This window comes from Triturus cristatus, chromosome 5_1 (genome assembly GCF_964204655.1).
Source record: "Triturus cristatus chromosome 5_1, aTriCri1.1, whole genome shotgun sequence".
NCBI classification, from domain to species: Eukaryota; Metazoa; Chordata; class Amphibia; order Caudata; family Salamandridae; genus Triturus; species Triturus cristatus.
In genome coordinates this window covers 893,545,891-893,558,077 of record NC_140587.1, presented here as the reverse complement: position 1 = coordinate 893,558,077, position 12,187 = coordinate 893,545,891, and the positions used below count along the sequence as shown (strand labels likewise).

Sequence of the window (12,187 nt, the reverse complement as noted above, 5' to 3'; positions counted from 1 at the left end):
CACATTATTTCAGGAATTTTCTGTTGTCAACTTCGTAACAATGGCCTGGGTCTAGCTCATAGAGGGGCTCTTCTCCTGTGTTTTGTGGCATTGAAATGCAGTGGCATATTTGCTTGAAGTATTTTAGTCCCAAGTTCCTGAAAGCGAGTAGCCAGACACCGGTTTTTGCAAGTTTATGAGTTACTAATTACAGTAGACAAACCAAACTTAAGAAAACTGATCTTGCTAGGTTCCACCTCTGCTTAACCTTGGGCAATGGGTTTCTTCCTTTCCTAATATTAGATTTGTTCTGTTACCAACTCGTGTATCTTTGGTCAGAAGATAGCTGCACTGAAAATGAGACCCTTCTTTTTTTCCTTTGTGAACTGCCCAGTATTCTGGCCCCAAGGAAGAGCATCGAGTGAGTGAAGCATTTTCACAGGGTGTCTTCCCATAGTTGATGTACCTTGTTTTTGTGCTGTCCATGGCAAAAAACAGTTTCCCTCCATTGAGTAGAAGATATGCTTGTGGCATTTGGTAATATTTTGTTCTGGTGTCCATTCAGTAGCTGGAGGTAAATCTGGAAATGCATATGACACTGATTTTAGATGACTTGGGCAAGTGACCCAATGTGCATTTGAAATAAGGAGCAATAACCAGTTGTCCTTTTGAGTACTTCATCTAATGATTTTGCTGCTGGGTTTAGCCAGATCTGTGTAGTTCTGGTTTGATGACAAGCATTTGATCAACTGCTGGGGTTTGCCACACAGTTTTGCGCATTGTTGAAATCATTGAAACAGAGGATCAACTGTATCATCAAGAAGAATTAGTGCTGCCTCTTAAGTGTATACTTGATAACTGTGGTGATCCGTGTCCTTGAGATGACATTGTACTGACTGAAACCTTGATGAATGAAGCTTTGATATATCCTGAGATAAAAAGTGTCAGTTGTTTAATAACTCAGCCAGCTGATTTGCTGCAAGAGCTTGAGGAGGGTCAACCTCCAGATTTCTTCTTGGTATGTATTATGTGTGGGGACATTTTACCATGCTTCTTGCCCTGAATGCAATCTATGGCATCTATGCGCAAGAGCATAATTTTCTGGAAGTTTAAGGGTAGACCCTATAGAAAACCTGACATTTCTCTGAGAATAAGGCACACCTTCTTTAGCTGTATGGTAATAGGGAGAAAGCAACACCTGAAAAAGATTTTCCCCTGTGGATATCCCAATACAAGTGTACATTCTGTTAGTTAGTTAATACATTTATTCTCTGCTACCAGTCCACTGGATCTGTACCCTAAATGTATCTTCAAAAGGGAATTCACCACTAAGTCAATAAGCCCCTTCATTAAGACTGTGTACTACCTTTGAATTCCTGTGACAACTATATTGCTGCCCAATTTCACAAGTATCTTTCCATGTTAATGCGGTGTTATATTTGCTAGTAAATTCATGTCCTGTGCATGTTTGCCATTTTTGTTTATTATTTCCCATCTCAAGTGGTTGGAAGTAAATGAATGATTAGATTATTAATGCTGCTTTTTTATTCATAAAAGGCCATTCATTCCTGTTCATAAACCTATCCTCGATGACATCGACTCTCAATATGGACTGCATGACTACCAAATACACATTGATATACACAGTGGGGGAAGAACCTTTATGTGCGGGTCATTCAGCCATTTGCACTGCAAAAAAGGTAACTTAAAGGTGAAGGATGAAGTACATTTGATTCAAAATAGCTGTTCTTTTTAAAAAGGACTGTTTAACTAAAATTATATATGTTTCTCCCAACACCTAGACATCTACATATTTAATTTTCTGTTGATGCTTTTACAAATTGTATATTTATTTTAAATGTTTTTATACTAGTTGTATGTATTGTTTTCTTATTATTTGTATAGCATGCCATCACAAGGAGTTTAGCCAGTGAAGAAGCTGTATCTGATAGAGACTACTAGCCGCAGTTTCCTTAACGTAGAATTATCCCCAGGCGTGAGACTGGACCGGGAAATCTTTTTTGGCCAGCATCTCTGCGCGCTGGGGGGGCGGTACCACGCGACTCCGTCCCGACGTCTTCCGCAGGCGTGACTTCAGCGAGGTCACATAAGCCCCACCCCGGCACACTGACGTCAGTTTTTCTTCCTTTCCGCGTGCAACGCGGATCCGGATCGTGTTCCTGGCCTGTTTCAGGCCTTCTTTTTCCGCTTTAAGCGTTTTTTCTTGAGAACAGTGTGCGAATGCCTTCGGGCTTCAAGACGTGCTCGTGTTGCGCGTGCCATATGTCGGCGACGGACCCTCACCCCATCTGCATGTGGTGTTTGGGGAAGCACCACAACTCCACTGACTGCGAGGCGTGTCAGCAAATGAAGCTGAAGTTCCGGCGGCACGCATGTCCAGGTCAGAATCGTTGCCGTGCCCGTCCCCTGCAGAAGGCTTCAAGACCCACCGCTTCCGTCTCCGACATCGTCCCTCTCCCAGGCCGCAAAGGGCGTCGCTCACCTGTTGGTAAGTGTCGCAGTTTGGCCCCGAGGCCCGGTCCCCGGCCTGTTGGGGGCGCGGGTTCTCCGCGGGTGGTGCGGCCCTGTGCGTCGCCACCCTATCCGCCGTTCCCCGGTGCGGGGGCGACCAGAGCCCAGATAAAGGCCTATGCAGCGGCCTAGCAGGCCTCTTTGGCTCTTCTGCTTCTCTACCTGGGATGTCTGCGGATCCCTTGCCGCATGCGGAGAGTTCTGGGGCGGCTCCGGCGCCGACAGGTTCGGCTCCAGGTTCTGAAGATGTGGTGCCGTCGGGGTGCGGCCCTTCGGGGTTCCCTCCTTTGGACCACGGCGCCTCTGCCTCGCCGCAAACCCCCGCGGGGGTCCCTGTGGTGTCGCGGGAGGTTGCCGGGGCTCAGGCATGTCCTCGAGTCCCCCTCTGTCCTCTGGCCAGGCGGCGGCCTTGTCCGAGGCCGAGGTGATGCAGCTCAGGTGCCGGCGGCCGCTGGCCCTGGCGGCGCCGCAGGGGGCGGCTAGGGGTCGGGGTGTGTCCCCGGGCCCCCCTCATTCCTCCACACAGGCGGCTGCCTCATTGGAGGACGAGTCGACGCCTTTTCGGCGCCGTTCCTTAGCCGCTCCGACCCAGCCCCGGTCTCCCGCGACGCGCGTTGTGGCAGAGGTCGTTCCGGCGTCCCCTTTGGCGCCGGTCGACGTTGACCTGACACAGGTGGCGGACTCTACGGTGCCGTGCCGGCGTCAGGTCGTTGATTCGTCTTCGGATGCCCCCTCTTCTCCAGAGGTTCGGCGGTTGTTGATTTCATCTTCTTCGGAGACGGGTCGCCGCGTCGTGGCTTTTTCACCGGCGTCCTCTAAGGACGGCTCTTCGCTGTCACCGCGCCCGCAGTCTTCGCCGGAGGCATCTCAAGTTCCCCATTCCTCGGCCCACCTTCCCCCTTTCAGGGCTTGGCCTTTCCTTCCTCCAGTTGGGCTGGGGGATGGCCGCCTTAGCTTGCAGCCGTCGCCCACAGAGGAACTGCTTTCCCCGCCGTGGGGCCCTACGGAGGCTAGTGCTGTCTTCGCTCGGGCTGTTTCCACGGATGCGGGAATCTTGCGCATTGGCGATCTGGCTGCCCATTTCCCCACGGATCATCTGCTGGAGGTCCTCCATCAGGGCTCTGGTGGTCAGGAGCTGCTTCTTCCCTTCGAGGCTTCGCTCCACACTTCTCATTTGGGGGCTTAGGGGCGTCCTGCCACAGGGGACTAGGTGCCCCAGCCACTTCTGCACCACCACAGTCCTGCCCCACATGATCCTGTCTGTTTTTTCCTCCACCCCTCTACCAGGGGCCCTCTTTTACAGACTGCCTTTCCCTCCCTGCCATCAGTGTTGTCTCCCCCATCACGGGAGGCCCGCTGGTTAGATTCCTGGGGGCGCAATATCTTCGCCTCCTCCAGTGCGGCTTTGCGGGCCCTGAACACTCTTTGTGTATTGGCTAGAGCCACTTCTTGCATATGGGATTCGGTGGAGTCCCTTATGTCTTCCGCTTCTCAGGAGGGTGCCTGTGTTGATCTGCGGCACCATGTGTTGGATGGCCGGGAGCTGGCGGCGTTTATTCTTCGCTCGGCTCTGGATAGTGTATTCCCTGAGAACGTTAGAGAACGGCTGGTTGACCTTCCCTTTGATGGCGCTCTTTTGTTCCATTGAGAAGTTTCTTGCGGGGCTTCCTCCTCCTCCTCCTCCTCCTCCTCCTCCTCCTCCTCCTCCTTCGGTGTTCTCCTCCTCCTCCTCCTTCGGTGTTCTCCTCCTCCTCCTCCTTCGGTGTTCTCCTCCTCCTCCTCCTTCAGTGTTCTCCTCCTCCTTCAGTGTTCTCCTCCTCCTCCTTCGGTGTTCTCCTCCTCCTCCTCCTCCTCCTCCTTCGGTGTTCTCCTCCTCCTCCTCCTTCGGTGTTCTCCTCCTCCTTCGGTGTTCTCCTCCTCCTTCGGTGTTCTCCTCCTCCTCCTCCTTCGGTCTTCTCCTCCTCCTCCTCCTTCGGTCTTCTTCTTCTTCTTCTTCTTCGGTCTTCTTCTTCTTCGGTCTTCTTCTTCTTCTTCTTCGGTCTTCTTCTTCTTCTTCTTCGGTCTTCTTCTTCTTCTTCTTCTTCTTCGGTCTTCTTCCGTTGTTTTCCTGGGGTCTTGTAACGAGTAGCCCCGGTTGCGTGTTCTGTGTGGTTGATGTGCCTTAGGGTCCCCTTTTTTTTCTGGGACCATGGTGCTGTTGGCTGCTGGTCCCGCTTTTTTTTTTTACTTGTGGTTTTAGCTATTGATAAGCCCATGTAGGCCCTGAGATTAGGCCTTCTGTGTATTCTTTATTGGCTAATTGGCAAGCCGTCTCCCGTTTTTTCCGCAGGTCTTTCTATTTGTCCTCTGCTGTGGAAACCTTTTCCTAAGAGGTGTTCCCATGTTCTTGGGACGTAACGTACCCTATGTGGGGTCATGGTAGCTATTACATAGCTCTATCATGTGCCGGGGAGGTGTGTTCGCACTTCGAGCTTCTGCTTTCCGTGGCGTTGCGGTATGTTGCAGGTGCGATCTTCTTGCTGATTGTTTTGAAGCAGCTTGCGTTGCGCCCCGGTCCGTACTTCTCCTGGGTCACTTTGTCGCTAGCCCAGTCTGGCCTGCTGTTTGCGGCATTGTGTTGTAGCTGTTCCGCACTTCTGTCCGGTGTTTCGGCTTGGTCCTCTGTCCGGTGTTCCGGGGGGACTGGCTTTCATTGGTTTTTGTGTTCTGGTGGACAGTTTTGTCTGCCCTCCGTCTCTTTCTCTCTCTTTCTTTTCTGCCTGGTTCCACTTCTTTCGTGGGTCAGTGTGTGTGTTGCTGGACCGGCCCCTCCCTTGGGGTGTGTCCTGGCCCTTCCTGGCCTCTGCCTTTGGCTGGCATCTGGCTTGTCCTGGGTGCACCGTTCTGTGGTGTTGCCTGCTGCTGACTGCGTATGCCAGTGCGGGCCTGCTTGTTCTAACCCACCGTTGTGGGCTTTGATGTATCCCCTTGTGCCCTGCCTCTGGGGCTTTGCGCAACTTTGCCTTTCTTTTCCGCCTGCACTTTGGCGGTGGGGCTGTTCCTGCCTTGTCCGCTGCTTGCGGCTGAGGTGTGTTCAGCTTTTTATGTCACTGTGTATGTGTTTCTTACGTGGGCCCTGCCTCCGGTTCTACCTCTTCTTCCTGGAGGTTGAGGTGGTCCTTGTGTTCCTTGGGGCTTTCGGGTGCTGTCCGCCCCTGTGGGGTGTTGGGCAGTTCTCCCTTGGTTGGGCTTAGGATATCCTGGCCTTTCCCTTCTTGTCCCTGTGACCTGTCCCCTGCTGGGGCCCTGTGTCTCTCCTGGTGGGGAGGCTCTCTCGCAGGCCCTCCTCCTCCCTTCTGGGTATGGCTAGGGTATCTATTCTACATTAAGGAATCTGCGGCTAGTAGTCTCTATCAGATGTACAAGTTACTTACCTTCAGTGACGATGTATCTGCTAGAGACGATTCTAGACGCAGATTACTTCACAACCCGCCCTTCCTCCCCGTTCTGCGAGGACCCTCTGCGTGGGTTTCTGCAGTCGCCTCCCTCTGGGTGGCTTGCCTTCTGTGGGTGTCCTCTTCCTTTTCTTCTGGTCAGGCATCCCTCCAGCTGGTTTCTTTCCAGTGTGAGGGCCTACTTCTGCTCTTTCTCTCTGTTGTTAGATTTTCTGGCCCCCACCGGTCTTCTTCGTTAGGGGTTCTTTTACATGTCCTTTGACTTCCTACTTCTTTCAGGAGATATGGCCCTCGGCAGTGTGGTCTGCAGATCACTTGCCTGCCCTTTGTCCTCCTACTCCTTTCAGGAGGTAGGGCCATCCTTGGCGGTGTAGTCTGGGGATGGGTTGCTATTGCTCCTCTGTTCCAGGCTTCTGGCCCTTCCCCCTTGTGGTTGTGGTTGCAGTCTCTCTCTCATTCTCTCATTCTCTCACTCTCTCTCTCTCTCTCTCTCTCTCTCTCTCTCTCTCTCTCTCTCTCTCTCTCTCTCTCTCTCTCTCTCTCCTTTCACATGCTTGTGCCTCCAGGAAGGCACTTGCCTTGGTTTGCGAGGTGGTTCCAAGGAGTGGAGCTTTGCGCTTTTCTTGCGATGGCTTCGCTGCTCTGGCCTTCTGGTGCTTTACTGCCACCTGCTGCTTTTGCCTTGGCTTGCACGGGTGTTCCTCAGAGTGGTGCTCTGTTCGTTTCCTGCTCTGGCCTGCTGTTGTCACTGTTTGGTGCCTTGGTGTCACCTGGTGATGTTTCTTACCTTTTGTTTCTCTCAATTTTTATTTCTCTGTTTTTTTCGCTCACTGTTCCCATGCTCTCCTCAGTTTTGTTGTGATAACGCCGCATTGTGGCGCAGAAAAGTTCTCCGAAGCAAACTGACATCAGCACGCTGGGGTGGGACTTATGTGACCTCGCTGACGTCATGCCCGCGGAAGACGTCGGGGGGGAGTCATGTGGTACCGCCCCCTGGCGCGCAGAGATGCTGGGCAAGAAAGTTTTCCGGGTCCAGTCTCACGCGTGGGGATAATTCTACGTTAAGGAATCTGCGGCTAGAATCGTCTCTACCAGATACATCGTTACCGAAGGTAAGTAACTTGTACGTCAGGTTAATAGCAAGCAAGCTGAATCTGAATTGGTTGCATGCGGGCATGTCAGGTGTGCTCACTATTAGCTACAAGCCAGAACTTTCTCGCATTACTGGAAAAGTGTATGAGTCTTGATCTTTTGTAGTGTGTGAAGTTCTGAGGGGTACTCTGAGTGCATTTATTTTCCTACTGCTTTGGCATGGAGGTGTCCAAAGGAGTTTGAGACTACATATAAGCACAATATTTAGACTTACAATTTATGCATGTGAGTTGCATTTGCAATCCGATCAGATTAGTTCTGAAGATACGTTCAGTACAGTTCAAATCCACAACAGCAGGAGCGTTCCTGAGATATGGAGGATGGAGTCTGGTGTAGCCTTAGAGCTATAATGCGTGTGCTTGTACCGGAGTAGTTCTGTTTGGCATAGTTGGATAGTGACCGAACACCACTCAGAAGCCATGCCCATTTTGCGAATTGGTGGTTGTGTTAAAACATGGTGGAACAAACTTACAAGTTACAACTTTGCTTGTCAGAGAGCTTCCGATAAGCTAGTGGATCCTGTTGGTATATAGTGGACAACAGATTTACTCTGTGGCGGATAATTTTTACCATGAGTGGGTCTTGTAGGTTAATAGATATGTCAGTCGAAGTGCTTAGCTCTATAAATTATGAGAATAAGTATGTAATTTTGTATAAGATGATACCTTCTAGTAGTGGACCTGCAAGTGAGGACTATTGCTCATCCCAGATAGAGCAATCTCTACATGGCCTGTGGCCCAGCCCAAAGCTTTTACCTATGGCCACCATTAGCTTGACAGCTCATTGCAGCCAAGCTCCATCCTCTTTCTCTCTGGAACTTATTTTGTAGTTTGCTAGATCCGTTGTGCAAGACTTTATCACCTAACCGTCCATCAAACTACCTTAAAGAAGGTACTGCTTGGGAATCTGTTTAAAATGTGAGGAATCTACAGATGGCAGTATCCATCAGAAGATAAAGTTACTTACTTTTGATAATGATTTTTCTGGTGGACACTCTGTCTACCTGCAATTTTCTCACCGGCCGGCTCACCTCGCCATTTGATGCGTGTCTTATAGTAGAAGATTAATAAGATACCAATTTTAGTTTGGTGCTGCACTACTTTAGGTCGATGCTAATCATTCCGCTTGCCTCTAAGGCTTGGAAAAAACGGATGGAAACAGAAGTCGGTTCACTGAGGTGGGTGTTTTATGGCTTTGGTAGCCTCATTTGATGTCACTTTGGTGTTGATACAAAGGCAGCACCCACAACCAGAGTCTTGAGAGCTCTCAAGTTTCCAGGTCCAGCCTGCCTCCTGGGATTATTCTACAGGTGAGGAATCTGCAAGAAGATAGAATATCCAAAAGAAATATCGTTTTACAGAAAGGCAACTTTCACATAAATTTTCAACCATACAACTAGGGGCATCAAACCCTCAACTACAAGTTCAGGAATATATAGCCAAGTACTCTAGTTTCCATGCCAGTTCTTTCTAATCGCTAAGCCACCTCTCCAGCAATGGTCTATGGAGGCTAGGAAAATCCTGTGCAGTGGTGTCTGAGGTACTGATTGAATTTATATGCTCTCATTTTGCACCACATTTCCAACATTTTGGGACATCTAATCACAAGTTAGCCTACTCTTCTTTGATTTCCCTTCCCAGATGTTTAGAGCAGTGATCCTGATATGTCACGTACCCATGCAGTCCCCCTTCCACCAAAGCACTATATATTTGAAAGATAAACCCAAATGTCTCTAATGCCAGTGCTGGTGTCTTTGTTGGCATAGTTTAACACTCTGTTGAGAAACCGCAACCTATCATGTTTATGTTCAGTTAGTCTGACATTTTATTTACTGTCCTCAAATGATTTGAGTGATCTTTTTTCATATGTCTGTAGGTGTTCTACAGTTTCCCCGCTTCCATCTTTCAAATTATGCCTCTATCTTCGTTGGGATAAAACAAAGATTGTTGGATTCCAGGGTATTAAAAAGAAATGAGCTCAGGCAATTCCCATTTGCCCCTTTGAAACATTTTCATGGGGCTTTAGGTTTTGCATGGTGGCTCTTTGTAACCAAGCTTAGTCCCACATTGCCATCCCCTCTATAGCTCTGTCCACTTCCATCCATTTCTTTTCTGTTTTCTTTTTTTCTTTTTACTATTGATTATAAACCAAACATTGGGGCATCGCAAATTAATATATGCTGGAATTTCATCATAAATAAGATATACATTTCTTGTACTTTTCATTTACACAAGAAGAAAGCAATACAGTAAAATAGATAGTTAAGGTACCATACAACTGATAATAAATATAACTATTACCTAAGATCTTATTCACAGTACTACTCCCAGACCTTCTAGATCAGTCAGTCCTGTCTTAAAGAACAGAGTCTAACCAATCCCTGCCACCGCTGCGCCTTCTGATGGATACATCTGCCAGTGGATTCCTCACCTTGTGAATATCCCTTGCGCCAGCAACGTTCGGAAACTTTTGTAGCAGTCCACGCCGATGAGGTCGAAGACGACGTCACAGAGACACGGCTCCGCTCGCGACTCCGCTGACGTCACCGGCTCCATAAGAAGACCTCGTCGGCGTGATGACGTCAGTTCCCTTTTTTCCGCGCCGACGACGCCAACGGATTTCGGGAATCGTTACTAGTGGCATTACTTATTACTTTGTGTATTTTCTGGAATTTCTCTGTTCTTCTTTGATAATGTCAACGAGGAAGTCTGGTTTCAAGCCTTGCCGAGAATGTGGCAAGCACATGTCTATCACCGACCCGCACGACGATTGTGTTTGGTGTTTGTCTTCAGACCACGATGTGGGAGGTTGCTCAAGCTGTCGTAAAATGAGCTCGAAGGCGCTTAAAGAAAGAGAGGCGAAGCTCTTCATCGCCCGAATGAAGAAGAAGGAAAAAAGAGGAAGAAGGAGGTCTGGATTCAGGTCGAGGTCGGCGTCCAAGTCGACTTCGGGGCATGCTTCAAAGAGTAAGAAGCATAAAAAGAAGAGGAGGCATTCTTCGCATCATCATTCCGATAAAGGTTCGGCTTCGAAGACGAAGTCGCCTACTCGACGTCGGAGAGAGTCAGTGTCTCCTTCTCCAGTCCCGGCTTCGCCTCCAACTCCTTCTTCTCCGGTGACTTCGCCGGTTCCGGCTGCTTCTCCAGTGCCGGTGTCATCCCCGACGCCGGTTCCATCTCCGGCTCCAGCGAGTCCTCCGTCTCCGTCTCCGACTCCGGTCCCGGATCAGGATTGTCAGGCTCCGGGTGAGACTGTGACGCCGCTTGTTCCACCGTCGGCGCCGGCAGGCCCGAGTCCGGTGTTACCTGACCAGTATCCTGCTTTTCCTGGTCCAGGTCAGGACCCTACGCATTACCTAAATGCTATGTATGGGGTGTTTTCAAGGGCAATGTATAACCCTGGTGCACCTATGGGTCCGATGGGTCCGATGGCTTTCAATTTGGGAGTGCCGCAGGTCTACCCTCAAGCTCCGTTTATGCCATTCTTTCCAGCGACGCCGTCTTGGCAGCTACCGGCGCCGAGAACATCGACGCCGCTTCCCTCTTCACTGGCGCCGACTCGACTTCGTTCGACGCCGGCTGCTCCGGTTGATCCGCGTTCGACGCCACTGCCGGCGCCGTCGGATTCGCACACGGCGCCGCCGATGCCGCAGATCCGGATTCGTTCAAGGAGGGAAGCACAGAGAGTGGTGGATGAGAGACGCTTTCTGTTGGAAGAGGCTGAAGAGGGAGAGTTAGTGGAATCTGATGATGTGTTTGAAGAGTTTAAGGAGGCAAGTGTACTGGAATTGTCTCCAGAGTGGGAGATCACTCCACCATCGGATGAACCCTCTAAAGAAGCAGCACCGTATCATGCGGTGATTAGAAAAGCTGCGGAATTGTTGGATCTCCAATTACCAACGACAGAATTTAAAGCTAATATTCTTACTGAGGTGTTGCATTCACCTACTGCGGTCTCGGAACCCTTGCTACCCTTTAACGAGGCTATTATGGAACCTGTGCTAGAGGTATGGCGCAAACCTTTTTCAGCTCCTGCAGTCTCCAGGGCAGTTGCAAGGAGATATAGAGTGGCTCCGGGGGATCCTGAATTTTTAACTTCGCACCCTTCGCCTGAAAGCTTGGTAGTTCAGGCGGCTTGTTCGGGACGATCAAAAGGGGCTTTTCCTCAGGTTCCAGGAGACAGGGAGGCTTAGAAGGTGGACCAATCGGCCAAAAAGGTCTTTTCATCAGCCAGTATGGCTCTTAAGTCGTCAAATGCAACGTGTTTGTTGGGGCGCTATATCCATGCGCTTATGGACTCGGCAAAGAAGTTGGCACCAAAGCTGTCAGAAGAGGATAGGGCCGGCTTCAATGAAGTACTGGCTGATGCCCAGGCGGCTGCTCGCCAAGTTATCCAAAGTGGTCTGGACACAGCAGACTCAGTTGCCAGAGTCATGGGGTCTTCGGTCGCCACCAGGAGGGGTGCGTGGCTAAAGTCCTCTGAATTCTCCTCAGATGTGCAGTCAACTTTATTAGACTTGCCTTTTGATGGGTCTGGTTTGTTCGGGAAGAAGGCGGATGCTGCTCTCGAACGATTCAAGGAGAGTAAGGCTACGGCTAGGTCGTTGGGCCTTCAATCCCAGCCGAGAGGAACTTTCAAAAGGTATAGAGGCTTTGGTAGGGCGGCTTTTCGCTCTTACAGACCAGTCCAGCAGCAGCAGCAGCAACAACAACAGCAAGGCTCTTTGTCCAAGGGATACAGAGGAAGAGTTAGGGGTCGCTCACGTGGCCGTCAACTCTCCTCCTCCTCCTCTTCCTCTTCCTCAGTCCCTCCCACCTCCGCAAAGCAGCCCTAGATTCGACATTCCGGATCATGCTGGTCCTGTGGGGGGCCGGCTTACCCATTTTCTACAAGATTGGGAATCTGTAACTACAGATCTCTGGGTTCTGGATCTTGTAGAAAATGGGTACGCCCTTCCCTTTCGGGAATTCCCTCCAAATTACCCTCCTTGCCAAGGGGCTTGCTCGGAGGACCACCGTCTTCTCCTGCAGGAGGAAGTCCTGAAGTTGTTTCGGAAAGGTGCGATAGAGGTGGTTCCGGAGCAGGAGAGG

General features: G+C 50.3%; 1 protein-coding gene across 6 annotated transcripts in view; it reads left to right on the top strand.

Annotated features, from left to right (window-relative positions):
* The window catches only part of FBXO15 (F-box protein 15), a 397,776-nt gene that overhangs the window by 271,326 nt on the left and 114,263 nt on the right, over positions 1 to 12,187 (top strand). For all 6 annotated transcript variants that reach the window (XM_085605916.1, XM_085605920.1, XM_085605917.1 and 3 more), the window contains one exon: positions 1,537 to 1,679. In XM_085605916.1, the coding sequence (XP_085462042.1) occupies positions 1,537 to 1,679 (143 nt within the window). The remainder of the gene's footprint in view (positions 1 to 1,536; positions 1,680 to 12,187) is intronic.